The following is a 19,723-nucleotide window of genomic DNA, read 5'->3' as shown; positions in this document are numbered from 1 at the left end:
TGTTGTTGTTGTTGTTGTTGGGGGCTTTTTTTGTCGTTCTTTCGGTTTTTTTCTCCCCCCGTCCCTTCTCTTTCCCGCCCTCCCGCCCACCCCTTGCAAATTGTTTGTCTTCCCAGGAGTTTCCAAACACCGCCGGGGGAACGGGGGGCGAGCACGTCCTTCCCGGCTGGAGGAGGGGGCCCTGCTCAGCCGCGGCCTCCCGCGGCGCGGAGGTGCAGGGGCCGCCCGGGGAGGTGGCGGGGAGAGCCCGGCGCGGCGGGAAGGGCGGGAGGTCACACCGGAGCCGGGGAGGGATGCACCGTTGCCGTCCCAGGGGAGGGGAAGGAGCTGCCTCTTTCCTTACCTGCCCAGGATCTTGCTGACACAACCGTGGCTGACCCGCAGCTGCCTGGAAATGTCACAGGGTCGCACCCCCTGGTGAGCCAGCTCCACTATCCTTTGTCTCACCACGTCAGGTAGGGGCCTGCCGTTCACAAACACCCCCCCGAGCTGGTTCACACCCCCGTGCCCTGCTGGGGAAAGAGAAATAAAAAAAACACAACAACCCACGCACACCAGAAACACACCGTTAGTCGTGGATTCTTCGCCACTTGTACTGCAAAATCTCCAGTCACTACAGATGGATGGAGGTGACGGCGGGGGGTCGGGAGGGGGGAACAAGACGTGGGGGAGAGAGAGAAGAGAAAAAGCGAGAAAGAAAGAGAGAAAGAAAGAGGGGGAAACAGTGAGAATAAGAGAAAGAGAATGAGAGAAGGAGAAAGGAAGGTAACGAGAGAAAGAGAGAATGAAAGATAAAGAGAGAGAAAAAAAGAAAAAGGAAAAAAGAGGGGAAAGAGCTAGAGAGAAAGAAAGAGAAAGGACGAAAGAAATAGAAAAGAGGAAAGATGGGAAGCAAAGAGAAGGGAGAGTGTATTTTCCCGAGCGGAGGCTAGCCGGGGACTGTCCCCCACGTATGCCGTCTCCCCTCCCTGGGCCGGGGAGCCCCTCTCCCTCCCGCGGTCCCCGCCCGGGACGCCGGAGCGGCGGCTCCTCGGGGCCATTGTGGCGGGGCGCGGACGGAGGCAGCTTCAGCGCCGGCTGCTTTCCCAGGAGTTGGGGATAGATGCGCTCCCAAACTCCGAAGCGCAGCTGCTCAGCCTCTCCGGGCGGACCCTGCCGCAGTCCCCCTTCTCTCTGCTCTGGGGCTTTTCCTCTCGCCTTTCATTTTCTTTCCACGATTTTCTATCACATTGTCAATTACAGTTACTCGCGAACCCCGCCCTCCCTCACCCCGCGGCATGTCCCCCATGCAACGCTTCCTCTCCCGTTATTTTCGGATGCGAGTTGAAGGGATTCGGAGAGAAAAAAGAGAAGGGGAAAGAAATGTAGTGAGAGGGAGGGAGAGAGAAAGAGAATATTTTGTGTCCCGCGGTCGGTGTTCGTTTACATGCAGACCCTCTCTCTCTTCAGCTTTCGATCTTTGAAGGAAAAATCCTTCAATTAAAAAAAAAAAACCTGACTCGCACGGTTCCGTCTTTTTTTTGCCCCACACAAATCTAATTCAGGAGAATTTAAAATACTGCGTTTTCCTCTCTTCCCCCCCTTTCCAGACAAAAACCCGCTCTCTCAGATAGGACTGCTAGCGTCGCTTTTTTCCCCGATCTTTCTCCATTTTGAGAAATAACTTGGGGAAAAAATAAGTATGCACCTGCTAAGCATGGGCAGGAGGGAAGGAGTGACGGGAATAAAAGGAAGTGTCTCCTTTTGGGACTGGGCAAGGCAGGCGGTTGTGAACCGCTTGCACCTGGGGTGGTCCGCGTTAGAGACGGGAGCAGTTCGCCTTTGCCCGGGCGTGCGGGCAGATGCACACTCGCAGGCGGTGCAGCTTCGCTGGCGCTGCTACCTGGGTGTCTCTATCTCCGGAATATCCAGCTGATATAGCTGTGGAGTGCACACTGTATTAAAGCTTTCCTTTCACACAACCCTAACCTTCTGTATCTTCCTCGCCAAGAGATCTTAGTTCGTTTTGCAGTTTGCTGAAAAATGATCTGTTTGTATTTTCGCTGAGGTTTTTTTCTCCCCTGCTTCTGACACTGACTTATTGGCTCTGAACTTAGTGGAAACTCTCATTGCCCTGCGATCGATCCAAGTCCTTTCGCACAAATAGAGTTTTTTCCATCTCCCCCACCCCTTCAGTAACACCTCCACGTATCCCCTCCCAGCCGCCTCGGCCAGGGCGCCGGCTGGCTTCCCCGTCCCTTCCCCGATCAGCCGGGGTTATTTGCTGCATTCTTTTGTTAGTCTTTCTTAAAACATATTTAGGGTTTCGGAGGGGAGGGAGGGATATTTATCTTCCCCCACTAAAACCCGCGGGTATATGTTGCTGTGTGTTTTCTTTATTTGTTCAGAAGCCCTTCTGCACATGTTGCCTCTAAAGTTACAAGACAGCAATTTCTTCGGCAACTCCATGATAAATAATTCAAAGCACCTTTTATAACTCGCATTACAAAGTATTAAAAGGCAACAGATGCAAAAAGGATTAAAAATTAATAATTCAAATTATTGCAGCCCGGATATTTTTTCACACGAGTTTGTTTTGCTCTGCCCCGTGCTTTTCTATGGTTATTTCTATCAGGGCAGGAAGATATTTACGTGTATTTATCTGCGTATAAGTGCCGGTGTCTGTATATACATATACCCAGCCAGTCGTCCCGCTTTCGTACGGATGGTGTTTTGCTGTCTCTGTGTGTCTCTGTCAGGAACCCGCGCCCGTATGTATTTTAATGGCTTACTAATATCTAGGTCTGGAGCTCTAGAAATAGACTTTAGGGAACAAATCAAATGTTGATTTTATTATTTTTTTTTAAATCGGAAATCAAAATTATTCACGAATCTCACCGGAGTTTTTAAAAAATCAGCGACAGTGAAACGCCTCTTTCGGCTGCCTACATGTTCCGGATCGTACCGGAGGCAGAATTACTGCAATCGCGTCTGAAAGCAGGTCGCACCGCTGAAAACTAAAAATAATGTCTAATGCACGGACTATTTTCTTTTAAAGGTCTTCGAAAATTAAACCCTAAATTTTAAGCAATGTATCCTGGAAATCATTAATTTGGAAACAGGAAGACAGTTATCTACACCCATGTCTGAGGATCTGATCATGGGTTCGTATTTCTACGTCTTCCTTCTCACCGCAAAATCGGGATTTTTTTAAACTTCAGGCATTTCCATTTTATATCTTTTGGGTTTGTTTTTATGCAGCGGGCAGGGCGTGTCCTCAAAAGTTTCGGTGTCAAAAGTTACAAATTGCTCTTAATTATTCATTTCCTGACTCAAGATGCTCTCAATCTCGGCTTTCTATTTGTATTTTTTTTTCTTTAGTTTAAATCTCGGTATTATTTTCCTTCCTTGCGGTGAAATTAAAATTCCTGAAAATTCCTTGTTACAGTCCCTGATAAAGGGGTCTTTTCGCTTTCCTTCGTCCCCCTCTTTTCTATAAATGTTCTTTAAAGTGAAAACATATCACGAATGCACTTTCCTCTGTGCCAGGAATGCATTTAAAATGCACACCGGGGATCTGGTAAATAAACCAGGAGGGATCGTGACTTCTTGGGAGCCTCCGAAGCCGCCAGATCTCCCAGCCATACAATTGTCCTATTTTTCCCGCAGTCCAGCCTTTCACCAAACCGAACCAAACCGAAGCACGGAACCGCCACCGACCAACCCGCCATTAATTTGAAACTGGCGTCTCCCCTCTCTTGCCACTGAAATCCGAAATCAAAGCAAACAGCATCAGATCGCGGGGGAAACTGAGGGTTCAGAGCCACGCAGGGCTGCGGGAAGCCCTGTCCCGGCGGGGCAGGGACAGGGACCAGCCTGGGGGCTGACACGAGTCGGAATAAACTCGTGTTGTTTGCGGGGCGATGGGGAAAGTGCCTCTGCGGAGGTAAGATCTGGTTCGGGGGGGTGTTTTTTTTGGCACACGGACGGCTCGCAGCCCGGGCACAGTCGCACACAGCCCCCTGCCCCCCGGGCTGGGGGTCCTGGCCCCCGCCCCGCCGCCGGCACGGAGCCCTGCTCCCCCCGGGCCCGGGGCTGCCCGGGACCCCCGCTCTGCCGCTGGGGCTGGCGGTGCCCGTCCTGCCTTACGAACGCCACTCTGAGCCCGGGTTTGGCCAGGGGAGGAGCGGCTGGCGGTGAAAGGATGGACCTGGAGGAGGATCAGGTGAGGAGGAATGGTTGGGAAAGGAGGAATGGAGGGATGAGAGAGAGGGAGAGCAGCGGAAGGAGCCGGGCTCCAGTACTCACGGTGCATTGCTGAGAAGGGGTCTGCCTTGCAGTGCATATCCATGGGGAGGCAAAGGAAGGGGAAGAAATCGGCTGAAGCCGCCGTGTCGCCTCTAAAACTCAACTTCAAGACTTAGGGGAGAAAAAAAATAAAAAAAAAAAAACCAAACCAAACCAAAACAAAAAAACACACAAGGAGAGGAGAGGAGGGGAGCGGCGGGGTGCGCTGGCCCCCCTGCCCGGCGGAGCGGGGAGCAAAGTACTTTCCGGGGGGCGGGAGGGCTGCGCCGGCTCTGGGGGGCCGGGGCGGCGGGGCCGGCGGAGTCAGCAGAGTCCGTGGGAGCGAGGGGCTGGCGACGCCGGGGGGCAGGTGGGTGTCATGGCTGGGAGGGCTCAGAGCATCCCCGGCGGCGGGGAGGGGGTGCCGGAGCAAGGTGCGGCCGGCGGCCGGGCGGCAGAAGGCGCAGGAGGACGCGGCTCTCCCTCCTCCTCCTCCTCCCGCGGTCCGGGGCTAGTTCATTTAAGTTCAAAGCGGAGTAGCAATCCCCGGGAAAGCTGCGAGCGGCGGGCGGGCGCGCCCCCTCCTCTCGGCCGGGCGGAGGATCCGGCGCCCGGCGGACTTTCGCCCGAGGTGGGAAGTGCTTGCGAGGAGCCGGGGCCGGAGACTGGAGCCTCCGCTCCCGGTGTGTGTCTCTCTAAAAGCCGCAGCGCCCTCAGCCCCCCGCCCGCCTCCCCGGAGATGGATGACTTGTCAGACAAAGGCAATAGATTCCGACACTCTCTGATTCGCCAGCGCGCCGAGCCGAGCGCGGCCAGGAGAGGAGAGGAGAGGGGAGAGGAGAGAGGAGGGCCGGGCCGGCGGCGCTCGGCGCGGGGGGGCCGCCGCCTGCGGGACCCGGCGGCGGGGGAGCCCCGGCCCTGCGCTCCCAGCGCCCCGGGCCACGCGTGTGCGGGGCGGCGGCGCCCCGGGCCGGCCGGCGGGAAGGGACCCGAGCCCCGCTTTGTTGTCACTTGCGGCTCTGGATCTGTAACTCCCGTATTTAACACAGGCGCGCACACGCACGCACACGCGGCGTGGTAGTTTCGTCTCCCTTCTCACGCCCCGCTCTTTTTCACCCGAGACTTTACTCGGGGTGTAACGGGAGGGGGGGATTCGATACACGTCAAGGCTTCCGCGGTGTGCGGCTTGGAGAGTGGGAGATGGACGGGGAGAGAAAGAAAGGTGAGGGAGGGAGAGAAAGGAAAGGGAAAAGAGGAGAGACAGAGAGAGGAGAGAGAGATCGAGAGAGAAGGACATAAAAAGAAACGAAAAATAAATAGAAGCTAGAGAGACCGAGAGGAAGAGAGAAAGAGAGAGAGCAAAAGAGAGAGAAAAAAGAAAAAGAGAAAGAGAGAGAAAGAGCTTCTTGCAAGCTCTTTAAACCAGTAGGTTAGGCCCATTTCAGTCATTGCAAAGTTTCCCCTCACACACATTTGGGAAAATAACAGCAAATCCAACCTCCCACTTTACACATCTCTGCTGCTTTTTTTTTTTTTTTTTTTTTTTTTTTTTTTTAATGCTAGAGTGGGGTAAGTCTACGGCTAAAATAGATGTGGCTTTGACCTAGCAGAGCAACAGAGAGCAAGGGGGAGACGGCTTCTTCGGGTAATAACGAGGGGTAAAAAGGCAGGGTAGTAATTGCTGTGAGCTCAGTTTTGATTTTCAGTCTGCGAGTTTATCATCACCTGAAATGTACTTTCTTCTTCTCTTCTTTTTCTCCTTCATCCTTCCCCATCCCTCTGCTTATCTGTCACGAAACAGCCCCTTTGTTTTCTAACTGGTTTAAGAAAAGAATCTCTGAGACATCCTTATGAAATATTTTCCACAGTCTCATAAATCATTTTGGCACTTCAGCTGATGTTTTATCTTTCTCTCCCCCCCGCCCTCCCCTCTCTCTTTCCCTTGTGTGCAAAAAGGATGATTTGGGGAAAAAAAAAAATTATTTTTTTTTTTTTTTTACATCACCGACGATTAACTGCAAAGCGAGACAGCGCTCAGCTCCCGGGTGTGCACTGCGCGGGGGGCACAGCCTGAACCCCACTGCCGGCCCCGCCAGCCCCCCGCGCAGGGTGCGTGTTCCACAGGAGCGGGGTGTCTCCGCTGCGCGCTCGGGAGCGGCGTTCGCTGCCGCTCGGCTGCAGAAAGCGCTTCTCCGCCCCACCCGGGGCGGGCAACTCCTGACGGACGCCAAGTTTGCGAGCGGCCGCTGCGCTCCGCGGGCAGCACCGCCGCCGGCCCGGGGCTGCCCCCCTCACCGCAGCTCGCCCACCCGCGTCCGCGGCGCCCCTTGCCCACCCGCGGGCTCCCTTTATCAGCCGCTCCCACCGGCATCCGGGCCCGGGCCGGCGGCGGGGCCGCCCCCGCGGAGGGGCAGAGGGGCGGAGGGGGCGGCCGGGCGCAGGTGCGGGGCGGCGGTGGCGGCGTGACCCGCCGCGGCCTCTAGATGGCGCCCTCCGGTCGGCTTGGCGGCGCGGCGGGCAAGGGGCGGCGGCGGGCGCGGGCCGGCACCGGGGCCCCTCCATCCGCAACACGGGGCTCCGGATCCCCATCCCCGGAGCCCCGCCATCGCCATCCCCATTCCCGGGGCCGCGCATCCACCTGCCGGCGGGGCGGCGGGGCCGGTGGTTATCAAGTCCCGCCAACAACAACAACTCGTGTTCGCGGCGGGGCTGGGAGCGCGGCGATCGCCGCTGCCGTTAACCCCTTCCGCCACCCCGCTGCCCCCGCGCTGCCTGCGGCTGCAAACGGCCCTTTCATTACTCCCCTCCGCCGAGCGGTCTAGGACGCTTCTCGTCTTCCAGCAGCTCCCCGCTCCCTTCCGCCCCAGGCAGCCCCGGTCGCCCCGCGCCCCTCGGGCCGACAGCCAAGCCGAAGGCTGGGAGGTGAGGGTGGGAGCCCCCAGCAATGCCGGGTGGAAGGGTACATTCTCCGGGGCTGTATCTGCCTCGCCTAACCGCCCCATCCCCAGGGCCTCTGCTTTCCGGGAACTTCCTCATCGCCTCCCACCCTGTGCAGTCATTAGCACTTGGGGAGTTCATTTTGTCTCTCTCAGAGATGCTCTGTGCCTTCGTAACTGTTGATTGTACGGTGAGAACAGCTTGGTGGTGGGCCGGGGTGGGGGGAGCCGGCGGACCCCAAAGCTCCTCCTGAGAATGTATTTTGCCGTACTTTCTTCACTCCCTATTGCTGTTTCCCCGTCTCAGTAATGAGAAAGGCAGGAATAAGAGACTCGAGAAATGCACAACGTGAGCGCTCTGCGAAACGACGCTTCAGTCCCACGGCGCGGAGCTAACCTCTGTAAACGGGGGAGCCCCGAGCCTGGTAAAACAAGACTGCTTTCTCAGTAAGGGAAAGGAAAGGAGAAAGGGGAGAGGAGAGGAGAGGAGAGGAGAGGAGAGGAGAGGAGAGGAGAGGAGAGGAGAGGAGAGGAGAGGAGAGGAGAGGAGAGGAGAGGAGAGGAGAGGAAGGAAAAAGAAAAAAGAAAAAGGAAAGGAAAGGAAAGGAAAGGAAAGGAAAGGAAAGGAAAGGAAAGGAAAGGAAAGGAGAAAAGAGAAAAGAAAAGAGAAAAGAAAAGAAAAGAAAAGAAAAGAAAAGAAAAGAAAAGAAAAGAAAAGAAAAGAAAAGAAAAGAAAAGAAAAGAAAAGAAAAGAAAAGAAAAGAAAAGAAAAGAAAAGAAAAGAAAAGAAAAGAAAAGAAAAGAAAAGAAAAGAAAAGAAAAGAAAAGAAAAAAAGAAAGCACTCGGGGCTGGTGAAGTGGGAATAGGTTGAGGAGATGCATGCATAGCCGTGGGAGTGGGAGGAGGCCCGTGGTCTCGGTCCTGCAGGGCACACGGCCGTGCCCGGGGCCGCGGGGACAGGCCGGTATTTTTTATCTGGTCAGACAGAAATTGTTTGGTGGATTTAAATGTTGACAAAGCAATTCTTCCAGGAAGTGTGGTGTGGGAAGGGGCACCAGGTGATATTGTGGTATGTGTGGTGGGGGAAGGGGAAAGCAAGCAGGGTGCTTTTCTTTTCTTTTCTTTTCTTTTCTTTTCTTTTCTTTTCTTTTCTTTTCTTTTCTTTTCTTTTCTTTTCTTTTCTTTTCTTTTCTTTTCTTTTCTTTTCTTTTCTTTTCTTTTCTTTTCTTTTCTTTTCTTTTTTTTCTTTTCTTTTCTTTTCCTTTCTTTTCTTTTCCTTTCTTTTTTCTTTTCCTTTCTTTTTTCTTTTCCTTTCTTTTCCTTTCTTTTCTTTTTCCTTTCCTTTCTTTTTCCTTTCTTTTCCTTTCTTTTCTTTTTCTTCCCCCCCCCATCTTTTATTTCTGTTTCTCAAAGAGGATCTGAGGATCTCCCTCTTCTTCGCTAACCACCCCTCCCAAGCTGCAAACATTTACACTTCAAAAGAGGCGACCGCCTCTCTGCGGAAATTTCAAGAAAAATAAACTTTTGGGGGGAGTTGCGGCGATAGCTATCTTTCGATCTGCTTCATTAGTCGGCTTTCTCCAGCTGATCAAGCCGAAATCTTCTCCATTGATCCCATTTCCCACCCCCGGCCCCAATATACATAACCGCGAGGGCCCTGTTAGCTCCCTTCCCAAGTGTTTTTATTTCTCCCGTGCTGCCCTGGCTTCGCCAACTTGCCGGGCTCGCCTTGTCCCTGGGAAGCGGGTTAAACAACCGCTGCTCTCGGCCTTTGCCTCCTCTCCTCCGCCGCCCGCCGGGGAAGGGCGCTCGGCCCGGGAACAATGGGGGCCGGGCGGCGGGGGGAGCCCCTCGGAGAAGTCAGGCCTGGAGCAAAACTGTTCTGTCTGCCATCCTCCTTGTCTCCAGAGCCAGGACTTGCGCCCGCGCTGGCTCCCATTTTTTTACGGGTTGTCTGTCGCTGACTACACTGGGAACCAGTTAAACGCGCCCTATGGCTGGCAGGACGGCGTGCTGCGGGGGCAGAAGTTTTGTATTTATCCCACCTCGAGATGCCGCTAACTCCTCGGCTCAACACACCGCCCGGCTTCTTCCCTTTGCCACGGGTGCGAGCGCTTTCAGCCGAAATGGTGGTTTGGAGGTGGTTTAGCTCTGCCCTTAATACTCCCCAGCCTCATTTTTACGAATTTACAGGATAAATCAGCGTTGACCATCTATATGTATTTTTCTGACATGCCACAACTAATTTAATCTCGCGTGGGAAAGTCGGCGGCGAAATTCCTGGCTGTGAAACGATAAAAAAAAAAAAAAAAAAAAGGCCGGGGATGTGAGCGTTTAAGTCAGCGTGTGTATGAGTGTGAGAGGGGTCTTCAAGGAAGGGAGCGCTTTGCGAACATCTTCCTGGGCGACTTTTGGGGTGCTTTGTCTGAAGACAGAGTGATTTCTGGCCTGAGGAGACATCCCACTGCCTCTCCACAGCCATGGGAAAGGGGTGTCCAGACTAGGGATCACACCTTCGCTGTAGGGGTGATGGGGGTCTGATCTTCCCCGGGGGGAAGAGGGGGCGGAGAGGGCGATGGGGCACGGCCGTGGTGCTGGACAGCAGTGTGGAGATGTGGGAGCAGGATCAAAGCTGCCCGGGAGATTCTCCCCGGGCCGGGCAGGGTGAGGGGAGGCAGACGGGGCCCTGCCGCCCGCCCCCCCCAGCCACTCTGCCCGGGAGACCCGAGATTGCTCTCGGTGGCCGAGTTTAACAAATAAACACAAAGTTAGGTTTTAGACGAACAATTAATAAAAAGGGAGCGCGAAAAGAATAAAGGACCCCCATCCTTCCTTCCTTCCCCTCCCCCTGTGTCTCCGAGCCCCTCTCCCCCTCTGCCTCACTCTCTCCCCCTCTAAGCACCTCTGGTCACGTTGGAGGATGAGTTTTTGGAGAGCTTCTGGTACAATATGGAGCACCACGGGCTGCAATTTCACACTCCACAGCACATTTCCCCTAAAGCTACTTTCTTTTTTTTTCCCATCTAAGACCCCCTCATGTCTCCCCCTCTCTCTTTCTCTCGCTCTTTTGTGAGCCATGGGTGGGTTGCATGTCTGGGGGACGCCGGGGCCGGGAGGAGGCCGGCGGACGGGCCCTGCCAGCGGGGCGGGTGCGTGTGTGTGCGCCGGGGGGGCCGCGCTCCCCCCGCGCCCTGCCTGCTGCTGGCTTTTCCCTTCTCTGCATTTGTTTGCCCTGAATGGTAATAGCCCACGTGTGCTGCTCTTTATTCAGTCACCGACACTTTAACCTCTCCTCTTTACAAGAGAGCGTTTGCCACAAAAACGAGACAAGCCGGAGACCTTTTACAGCCTCATTGAGGGGAAAAAAAAAAAAAAAAAAAAAAAAAAAAAAAAGGAAAAGAAAGAAAGAAGGGGGGAAAAAGCCAACAATGTGAAGAGACACTTCTGCAACAAAGCCGCCTCTTAGCGCACCGGGCCGGCCGGAGCTGGGGCGAGTCTCCAAGCCTCCCGGGCCACAGACATATGGGGACGGGGACAGCCTCGGCGCAGACCGCCCGAGCCTGCCCCCTCCCTCCCCAAGCAGGTAGGCAGGGAGCGGGCACACGGCTCCCGGCGCCGGCCTTGGGCCTCGGTCCATCCCCTGCCCCTGAGACCCGCACCGGCCCCGGGCTGGGGGAGCCTTCGCTGCAAGCGGGGTCCCCGGACCTGGCTCCCAGCGAGGCGGCCTCCGTCGGCCGGCATCTCCCCCTCCCCACAAAACCCCTGCCACATTTCTCTCCTTTTGTCTGTCCCCCGGTACCGGAGCCCCTCCGCTCCTCTGCCTGCTCATTTCTCAGCCCCGGAGCGGCGGAGAGGGGGTGGGGGGTGAGGGCAGAGGAGGGGGGCGGTCCGTGCTGCTCCTCTGACCCAAAGGAGCTGGCCCAGATGTGAACCCTCCTGGCGTGATGGAGGCCGTGGCACTGGCGAGGCCCAGCTGCCTCTTCCCTTTGCCCTGGGCTGCTGCTGGGGTAGAGGCGTAGGAGCCCCCTCTGCTGCCTCCTTCCCCCACGCTAGAGATGTCTTTTTTTTGTCCTCCTCTAATTTCTCCATAAAACTCCCGATGAGTGAATTAGACGCTTATTAAAGTCTCCTTTTAATCAGCAGTAATGGGAGACCCTCCCTCCCTCCCTCTCTCTGCCCGTCCAAGGTTAGTTTGCCTCCGGGCCATTTGCAAATGTTAGGATTTACAGTTATCACACGCAAAAACATTTATATAACCCCTAACTATAATACACCCATAAAAACGGGGAGGGAGCGAAAACTGCTGCGGATCAGCGAAAAACCCTATGTCTTGCCCATTAAAGTCCCCGGAAAGGGTAATTCCAGCAGTCAGAGGGGCCAAAGTGTGGTAATGACTGCCTGGGATTCACATCTCCAAAAATGATCGCACAAAGAGACCTGCCGGGGAGAGGGGCGGCCGCTGCGCTCCACTCCCTCCGCAGGGCCGGCGGGGGAAGTTGGGAGCAGACTTCTCCGCACATGCATTAGAAAGTGATAGATATGCCTCGAGACTTTATTTCTTCTTTCTTTCCTTCTTTCGCTCCTCTCTCCCTCTGCTCTTCCCCTTTCCCTGTTTCTTTCCCTCTTTCTTTCCGTCTCCTCTCTTCTCCCTCTTTTCTTTCTCTCTTTTCTTTCTCTCTCTTTCTTTCTCTCTCTCTCCCTCTTTCTCCCCCTTTCTCTTCTTTCCCTCTCTCCGTCTTTCTTCCTTTCCCTCTACGCGTCCCGTCTTCTTTTCCTTCCCAGCCAAGCTGAGCCCGGACAACTTCTATACACACACAAATCCAACCTCCCCAGAGAAAGTTGCCCCGCTCGCGTTTCTGGCAGCGTTTCCCAAGCCCCGTTGCGAGCCCTGCCTCTGTCCCCGCTTCCCTCCGCCACGGACGGCTCTCCGGTCCGGGGGGATGCGCCGGGAGCTGGGTCGGGGAAGGCAGGCTCGTTTCCACCGCTAAACAAAGGCTGGAAACGCACCAACAAAGGACCTGGCGCGGCCCCTCCGCCCGGTGCGAGAGCCGCAGGTGAGGGATGGGGCTTGCCCGGCCGGGCGCGGGGGGTCCTGCTTGCCAAGCAGTGCTTGAATCGGCGGGGGAGGGGGGGTGGGAAGGCGGGGGTCTGCGGGGCTTTTAGGAGAAACTGGTCGTAAGTTGGTGGGGAAACTTTCTCTCCCCCTCCCCTCTTTCTGGGAAAGCCGGGAAACCGGGCTATTTCAGTTCTCTCTCCGCCTGTCCCCTTCGCACAGGGGGGGCTCTCTCCTTCCCTTCCCCTGGCTGGGAGCCGCGAAAGCCCAAGTTCGGCGCCTAATTAAAAAGAGTGGCAGGAAGAGTCATTCCTCTTTAACATCAGCTGTTAATGGCCTCGGAGTTTAGTGCATCTGAGGAGAAAGGCACAGAGCGAGAGGCAGAGGCAGGAGTATGCGAGGAAACGGAGGGGCTGAAAGAAGGGGGGTCTTTAAGCGTGGTGGAGGAAGAGAAGGAGAGAAAAGGAGAATTTTAACTTATAAAGGGGAGCTGCAAGGTGGAAGGGGCGGGGAAGGACTGAACTGTGAGCAGACACCAAATCTCCCCTCCAGCTCCCCTGGCTGCCTCAGCCGGGCAGGCTCGGGAGAGGGACGGAGTCAGGGAGCAACTGTGCGGGCGAGGGAGAGCGGCGCGGCAGAGGAGTGAGCACGAGCGGACCTGGGATGGAGGGACGGAGGGAGGGAGCGAGGGAGCTCTTCCGAGCCGCGGAGCGCTTTTCCGAGCTGCCTGTCTTGCCTTCTCCTCTCTTGCACCCTGATCCCTTCCCTTCTTCCTCTCCTCTCTGAGGTTTGCAAACCAAACGTCACCAATCAATACGAACCCCGGCTCCGTGGGTGTGTGTGTGCGTGTGTGTGTGTGCGCGTGTATGAGCGCGTTTGTTGATCCTGACCTGCTGGACTTCAAAAATCTGCCGCTTCCGACTCCCTCCCAGCCTGTAAGTTCAGAATTACAACCTTCTACATCTATGCAAACTTTTATTTATCGGAGAATTCCTTTCTCTAGGAGAAAGAGAAATTGTCACCATGTGATCGGCTAATTTCTGACACACGGGGCTTTACCCCTCCCCCAGCGTGGGGGAAAAATATCTCCCGTGGATCTCTTTGAACTGTGCACAATCCATAACTTTGGCAATGTATATACAGTGTTATTTCTGCAAGGCAGTTTTCCAGGGTTAGGGGAGGTTGTTGCATTCTGCTAAATGGATCCTTTGTGGTGAGTGCAGATTTATGCCCAGTTTTGATTTATAATTAAATTAGCTTCTAATTTGCAATATGTGTGTCTGTGTTTAAAATGTATCTAATCTGTGAAATTGAGGACGGGGGCACTTTAAATGAAAATCTACCTTTCGCCTCAAGGGTTTCTTTATGAAGGGATAGCCGGGAGGGCAGCGTTCAGCAGGAAAGCGGGGCTGTAATTTCCATTAGGAGATGTCAATCAATCCTTCTTTTCAATACATCAATTAATAAATCCGATTGGTGCTGCGGGCTGCTCCCCCCCGGGCACTCTTTCTGGCCGGATGGGGAAGTGTGAGGGGAAGGCAAACTTTGGCAGGGAAGTCCCCGCAGGCAGCGCCCGGCCTGCCCGCCCCCCCATTCCCCCCCCTCCTCCGGCCCTGCGCTGGGCTCCGGGACCGGCTCCAGCCCCGGCGGCCCGGCCCTGCGCTGGGGGCGGCGGGCGAAGCCGGCGGGACTCTCCCCGTCGGCATCGGAGTCCGGCAGAGCTAAGGTAGCACAACCTGATGAGGCACCGTCGGTTTTTTCGCCCCCACACACTCACCAGAGACGCGGCGGGGGTGTGCACACGCCGTTAGAGCCGGGCCTGGGACCGGTCTTAGTTGATTTATATTTAGGCTTCACTTCTTTAAACGACACCACCAACAACACCCCTCCGCACTCCGTCCCACCCCACGCAGCTCTAACCCGGGCAATAAACATCATCGTTTTGTTCGCTTGTTTTCCAACGGACCCGCAGCACCCAGCTTTCATTTTTCACAATTAAACAGGGGCCGGGATGGTGGGAAACTCCTCCAGCCTGACAGCCCGTCCTCGCTCGCTCTGCGGTTAGCGTGCGCTCCACACCTACAAATCAGCGGGGAAACGGGGGGGAAAAGGGTATTTCTTTATTACTTTTTTTTTTTAACGGGCAAATATATGAATTCCGTCCTCTCTGTCTAATTTAGCAATGACACCGATTCTCCTTTCTTTTTAAGCGCCGCTAGTAGTTGGGAAGCATCCCCCGGCGGCGGGCAGGCGGGTGGCCGCGGGGAGCCCGAGGAGAGCCCGGCGCAGGCTGGCCCGGCGGGGACGGGCGGGGACGTGGGACAGGGCGGCACCGGGGTCCTCCCGTTGGGTCTCTGCTCTTAGAGCTTCACAGGGTCAGAAAAACCTGACAAACAAAACTAATTCAATGTGTCGCCTCTCCCTGCCAGCGCACACACGGTATTTTGTAGAAATCCGACTAAAGAAACGGATGACTTTTCTGAAACCCCGACCGATGTGAAAAAAGACGCTTAGAGGGAGGGAGAGCATCCTCAAACTACTCCATAGCCATCATCATCATCATCATCAAGCCTGTCCGTTTGATTTAAAAACAGCACGATAGGGAACACGCTGTCACTGAACGCTGTCTCCTCAGCTCCCCTGTTTTTTACCCCCCACAACCATACGGCTTTTTACCCTCAGGTTTGTGGGCTGCTGTTGTCGGTTTGAGTTGCTCGGCACAAACGTCTTTTGCGTGTCTCCAGCGAGCGGAGTAACGCTGGGTGAACGCGGGGCTGCGAGTGGGAGCACGGGCAGGCTGGGTTTGCGGGGCTGAACTTCGGGAAGGAAAGAAGTAAAAATAAGAGAGAGAGATTGAGAGAGAGTCTCCCAGGCAGCTTGATCCCATTAGCTCCGTCCTTGGGTTGCATATTTATACGGTCTAGGAGGTGAACAGATGGACTATCAATTTAATTCCATCTTCAACACCATCAGAGATTGATTTTCTACTCGCTTTTAATTTTGCCATAATTAATTAGATCATTACAACTGTTTTCTATTGATCTCCCTATTTAAACCTCAGATGCAAAGGGACTTCGGCAGATCCTTTAAAAACACAGAAGGGAAAAGGAACAGAGGGGGTTGCAAACTTTCTGAAGGTTTTTTTCAGTTTCGACTTAGAGGATTTTCGGTGCAGAACAGCGAAAAAAAGCCGCTGTGGCCTTTTCTTTTAGGAGGCCTTTTTCGTTGCCTTTATATTTTTCCTTTACGTTTTGGTGAATCTTTGTCATATTTATATATGATATACAACATATATAATAGATTTAATTGATTCGATTATGAAAATATATGTTCGCACGTGTATGTGTATATGCATGCATATATATACACATATACAACGTATTTAATATTAAGATTTACCGACGTGATGCACAAACATTTATATATGGGAAATCTGTCGACAGAAAAGAGATGCGGTTCTCTGAAGGGCGGGTGTTTTTGTTTGCCTCCCGTATGTGTCTCTCTGTTTGTGCACTTGAATCACTCTCTAGATGGGGGTTGTTTCACCCTGCGACTCCACCAGAAACGACAAAAGAAAACGGGAGCTGCGAGCCCCGGTTCCCAGCGCCCGCCGGAGCCTTTCTTCCCGAGCCGCCCCTTCGGCAAACGGCCGCCAGCCGGGGCAGCAGCGCGGCTCCGGGCTGACAGCCGGCGAGGTCTGCATTTTAAACCTCCATTTAGGTTTCTGTCCTTCCCGCCCCCCCCCCCCAAAAAAAAATCCCTAAATTAAAAGCTCCGTTTATGTACGTAAATTGAAGGAACCAAACCGCGTAATTGTGCTTTTACCGCGAGCGGCAGCGCCGGGGAAAACCTCTCCTCTCCGGCGGGGTTTGTTTGAAGCTTTGTTTGCAAATCATAAAATTGACGACGGGGAAAGGCGGGGGGGGGGGGGGGGCGATCCGGAGACCCGTCCGTCGGCGGGGCAGGTTTCGGGAAGGGAGGGAGGGGGGACGCCGCAGAGCCAGCCCCGCGGCCCCCGGCCCGGCCCCCGCAGCCCCGCTCCCGGGGCGCAGCTGCTTCGCGCCCCGGCCCCGCAGAGACCGGCGAGGCGCTGGGGCTGCCGGAGAGCCCCGAGGCGGGGGGAGCGCAGGTCCAGAAGCAAAAGAGCCACCACAGCGAGGAAAGTTTCACGGGGTGTGGGGGAGAGAGTCGGTGGGGAAAGAGTTTAGGGGATGCCCTGAACTTTCTACGGACGGGAGGAAACTCCGGGACTGGGGCAAATAGCCAAAACCGGAGTGTAAAATAGGCCGGGGGCTTAGAACGGGTGGCGGGAGCTTCCACGGCCGGCCCGGGCGCCGGGGGGGCGGCGAGGCAGAGCGGCCGGGCCGGGCCAGGCCGGGCGGGAGGGGACGGGGCTCAGCCCGGCTCTGGCTCGCCTCTGGAGACTCCGCTGCGCGTCCTTGCGAAGCTCTCACGGTAAACACGGTGGGAACCCAGCCCTTCGATGGGGGTGGCTGGAGCGGGCACCCATTAGGAAAAGCGGGGCATTTAGCAGGTGCGATGGCAAGTGCGAGAGGGGAATCTAGCGAGGCAAGGAGGGTGTGTGTGGAAGAGAGCAGAGGCAGGCTGCCTCCTGCCAAAGGAGGGAGTTGGGGGTGACGGTCTCATCCCTCCCTGCTGAATATTCAGCGCCCCCATCCCCCCCCCCCCCCCCCCCTTACCTGCTCTCCCTGAGCTTTGAGCCATGGCTCCTCTGCCTAATGGCCCGTCTCCCCGGGACGGCTGCAAACCAGTAGATCCGCCGCGGCCTTTTCTTCGCTTCTCTCCTCCCCGCTTGGGTGTCTTGCTTTCCCCCGCTGACTTTCGAGATCTAGGCGCAACCACCCAAAACTAAACGGTTTAGATAACAACACACACACACACACACCAGAGCACCACCACCACCACCAAAAAAAAAAAAAAATAGCCAGCCACAGAGAAAGAAACGCCGCTCTACTGAGCCGGGACAGGCTAAAAGGAGGGGAAAATAAATAACAATCAAAGCAAATACAGCGCTGCTGCTTATAAAAGTGGAGGGACTCACCTGCTCCAGTGTAGCAGGGCTGTGCAGCCGGGGAGGAGAGGGGCTGGGGGGGGGTCCTGTGGGGGGAGGCAGCGCCTGGACTTTGAATCTACTTCCCCTTGCCCCCCTCCCGCAAACTGGCTACCTGTAGGGAGGTCTTGTTGCAACAGCAGATTAATTTGTTGTCTTATTACCATAAAAATGTGCTCGGAGAGGGGCTGGCAGGGAGAGGGGGACGCGGGACAGAGGAGGAACTTCCTCCAACTTGAAAAGGGGGGCGGTGGGGTCTGGCTGCGGGGGGAGCAGGGGGAGCGCGCCGGGGCCGGAGGGGGGATCCGTGCCGTGGCACAGCCCACCCGAGGACTGGCAGCGCTCAGCACAGGGACCGGGCAGCGTCCAGGTGGGGTGGCGGGGGACGGGGCCGGGGACTCCGCCGTTTACTTTGGAGGCGGCGGAAGGCAGTCCTGTGAAGTCTGCCCCTGTGAGCGCCTGGCTTTGTGCTTCTGAGAGATTATCTATCTGCCCATCCATCCGTCCATCCATTTATCTGTCCACTCGTCTCTTCCTTGCTCCTACCGCCGCGTTTTGGTAAAGACTTCGTGACTGAAAAAAAATAATAAATAAAACAAAGCTCCAAAGAAAATAAGAAAAATTCCCAGTGCTAAAGACATCACTGAGCGAATATTTTTCTTTCTCTCTTTCTACCCCCCCTCTTCCATCTCCCCATTGATTGAAAGTCTCTCTCAGCTCCAACAAGGAGTCCCAGGAAAAATGAACCATTCTGCTATCGATTCTTCATTAAAATTACATTTCTGCATTTGCTAAATTGGTTTTAAAAAGCTTCCCCTGTTATTATTGTCTTGTCAGAGCCGGCGGTGCTGGGCAAACAGTGTTTAAAAGCTTGGGACCTCTCCAAGATGAGGCTGTTGGGCGTTTTGTGTGTGTATGTGTTTCTTTTTCTGAAGTGTTTAGGAAAATGTTAACAACGCGGACTGCCGAAAGGCATGCCCCAGACAAGTGGATCATTGTAAAAATAAAGAAGGCGGAGGGAGCGCTTTCCTTCATAACACTTAAAAATCATCGATTGTCGCTTCAAGCAAGGGGAAAAAAAAAGTTTCATTTTAAATATTAAAATGGGACGCCAAAAGTCAATAATGGCAGCAATTAGTATTTTTCTCAGACGTGGTCTCCAGCCCGGTCTGCAGCAGCCGCCAGATCTGTCTGGAGCGGTTCCTCACCTCGCTGCAGCCGGAGCCCCGCTCGCCGCCGCACGCTCCTGCCGCTCTGAAACCTCCTTCCACGGAGAGATGTTTAAATAAGTCCAGCTAACCCTCACACACGCACCAGATTCCTCCGACCTAGCCCCAACAAACCCCACGGAATCCCCCTCCTCCCTCCCCAAACTGGTGTGGGAAAAACCCAGGAGGGACTCTGGGAGATTTACTTTGAATTCTGCAAATCTCTCTCGAAAGAGCAGGGAAGCAGAAATGTCTTCCTGATGTGTTTATCCCCTAATCAGTTCATTAGTTATAAACAACATGACATTAGAAGTTAGGAGGCAGTTGATATTAATTTTTATTTAACTAGTTGATGTTTAATCCGTCACGCCAGGCTGCTTAGAGAGAGCTGCCTGACACAAACCAGTTAGAACTTCATACACCGCGATGATCGTCCGGGCACCGGGACAAACAAACGGCGGCGGGGGGGCGAGGGGCAGGGAAACAGCGGGGAAGGGGGCGAGGGGGAGAGGGGCAAACCCAGGAAAGAGGAAAAAGCAGCAAAGGGGGCTGGAAAATTCCCCCCCTCCCCGGTATAAAGAGACGAGAAAGGGAAGAAAAAAATAAAAGAGATGTGAATAGGCGGTTGGGGGGGGAAGGAACATGAAAAATATCGCCAGGAGGCTGAGCCGAGCGGGCCGGGAGGAGCAGGGGCCGGTGCCAGGCACCCCTGCGGGGCGGCCGGGTGTGGGGCGGGCTGGGCAACCGGGCCGGGGCCGCCCGGGGGTCCCGGCCGGCCGGGGGGCGGCTGGGGTAGCGTGGGGCTGCGCGCCGCCAGGCAGAGCGGGGGTCGCATCCGGGAGGGTCCTCAACTTAATTAAAAGAGGAGCCGGTTAATTAGAACGGGACTGGCCGAGGGAGAACAGCAACACATGGTGGGGCCGGGGTAGATGGGGACAGGGCTTCTGCCGGCTTTCCAGGCTGTAACAGTTCCCCGTGGTGTCAAACTGCGACCCTTAACCAAAGAGCACAGGTGCCACCGCAAATAAAAGGAGTGAACGGTTAAGGACGGAAGGCTCGTGGGTACATTTACGGACACGCGTCTCTTCCTACCTTAAAGCCGTGCTGAAGTATCATCTAACTCCAGTCTACAATTACAGACTTCCCTGCTGTCATCTCTAATTTCTCCCCTTGCAGCAGACTGGTACC

At 55.1% G+C, this 19,723-nt stretch overlaps 1 protein-coding gene across 17 annotated transcripts in view; it reads right to left on the bottom strand.

The window, feature by feature from the left end:
- The window catches only part of PAX2 (paired box 2), a 101,559-nt gene extending 82,895 nt beyond the window's left edge, over nucleotides 1–18,664 (bottom strand). For 2 of the 17 annotated variants that reach the window (XM_063338567.1, XM_063338576.1), the window contains exons 1-6: nucleotides 18,536–18,654; nucleotides 17,739–17,900; nucleotides 17,319–17,374; nucleotides 16,957–17,105; nucleotides 4,288–4,398; nucleotides 344–512 (exon numbers count right to left, since the gene is read on the bottom strand). In XM_063338567.1, the coding sequence (XP_063194637.1) occupies nucleotides 344–512; nucleotides 4,288–4,398; nucleotides 16,957–17,105; nucleotides 17,319–17,374; nucleotides 17,739–17,840 (587 nt within the window). In that variant the 5' untranslated portion in view covers nucleotides 17,841–17,900; nucleotides 18,536–18,654. Of the gene's footprint in view, nucleotides 1–343; nucleotides 513–4,287; nucleotides 4,399–16,956; nucleotides 17,106–17,318; nucleotides 17,375–17,738; nucleotides 17,901–18,535 lie in introns of all 17 variants that reach the window. The other 15 variants (XM_063338573.1, XM_063338578.1, XM_063338580.1 and 12 more) reach the window with 13 other exon arrangements.
- Between the last annotated feature and the right edge of the window lie 1,059 nt (nucleotides 18,665–19,723).

This window comes from Chroicocephalus ridibundus, chromosome 6 (genome assembly GCF_963924245.1).
Source record: "Chroicocephalus ridibundus chromosome 6, bChrRid1.1, whole genome shotgun sequence".
NCBI lineage: Eukaryota > Metazoa > Chordata > Aves > Charadriiformes > Laridae > Chroicocephalus > Chroicocephalus ridibundus.
This window is presented reverse-complemented; position numbering and strand designations above follow the sequence as displayed.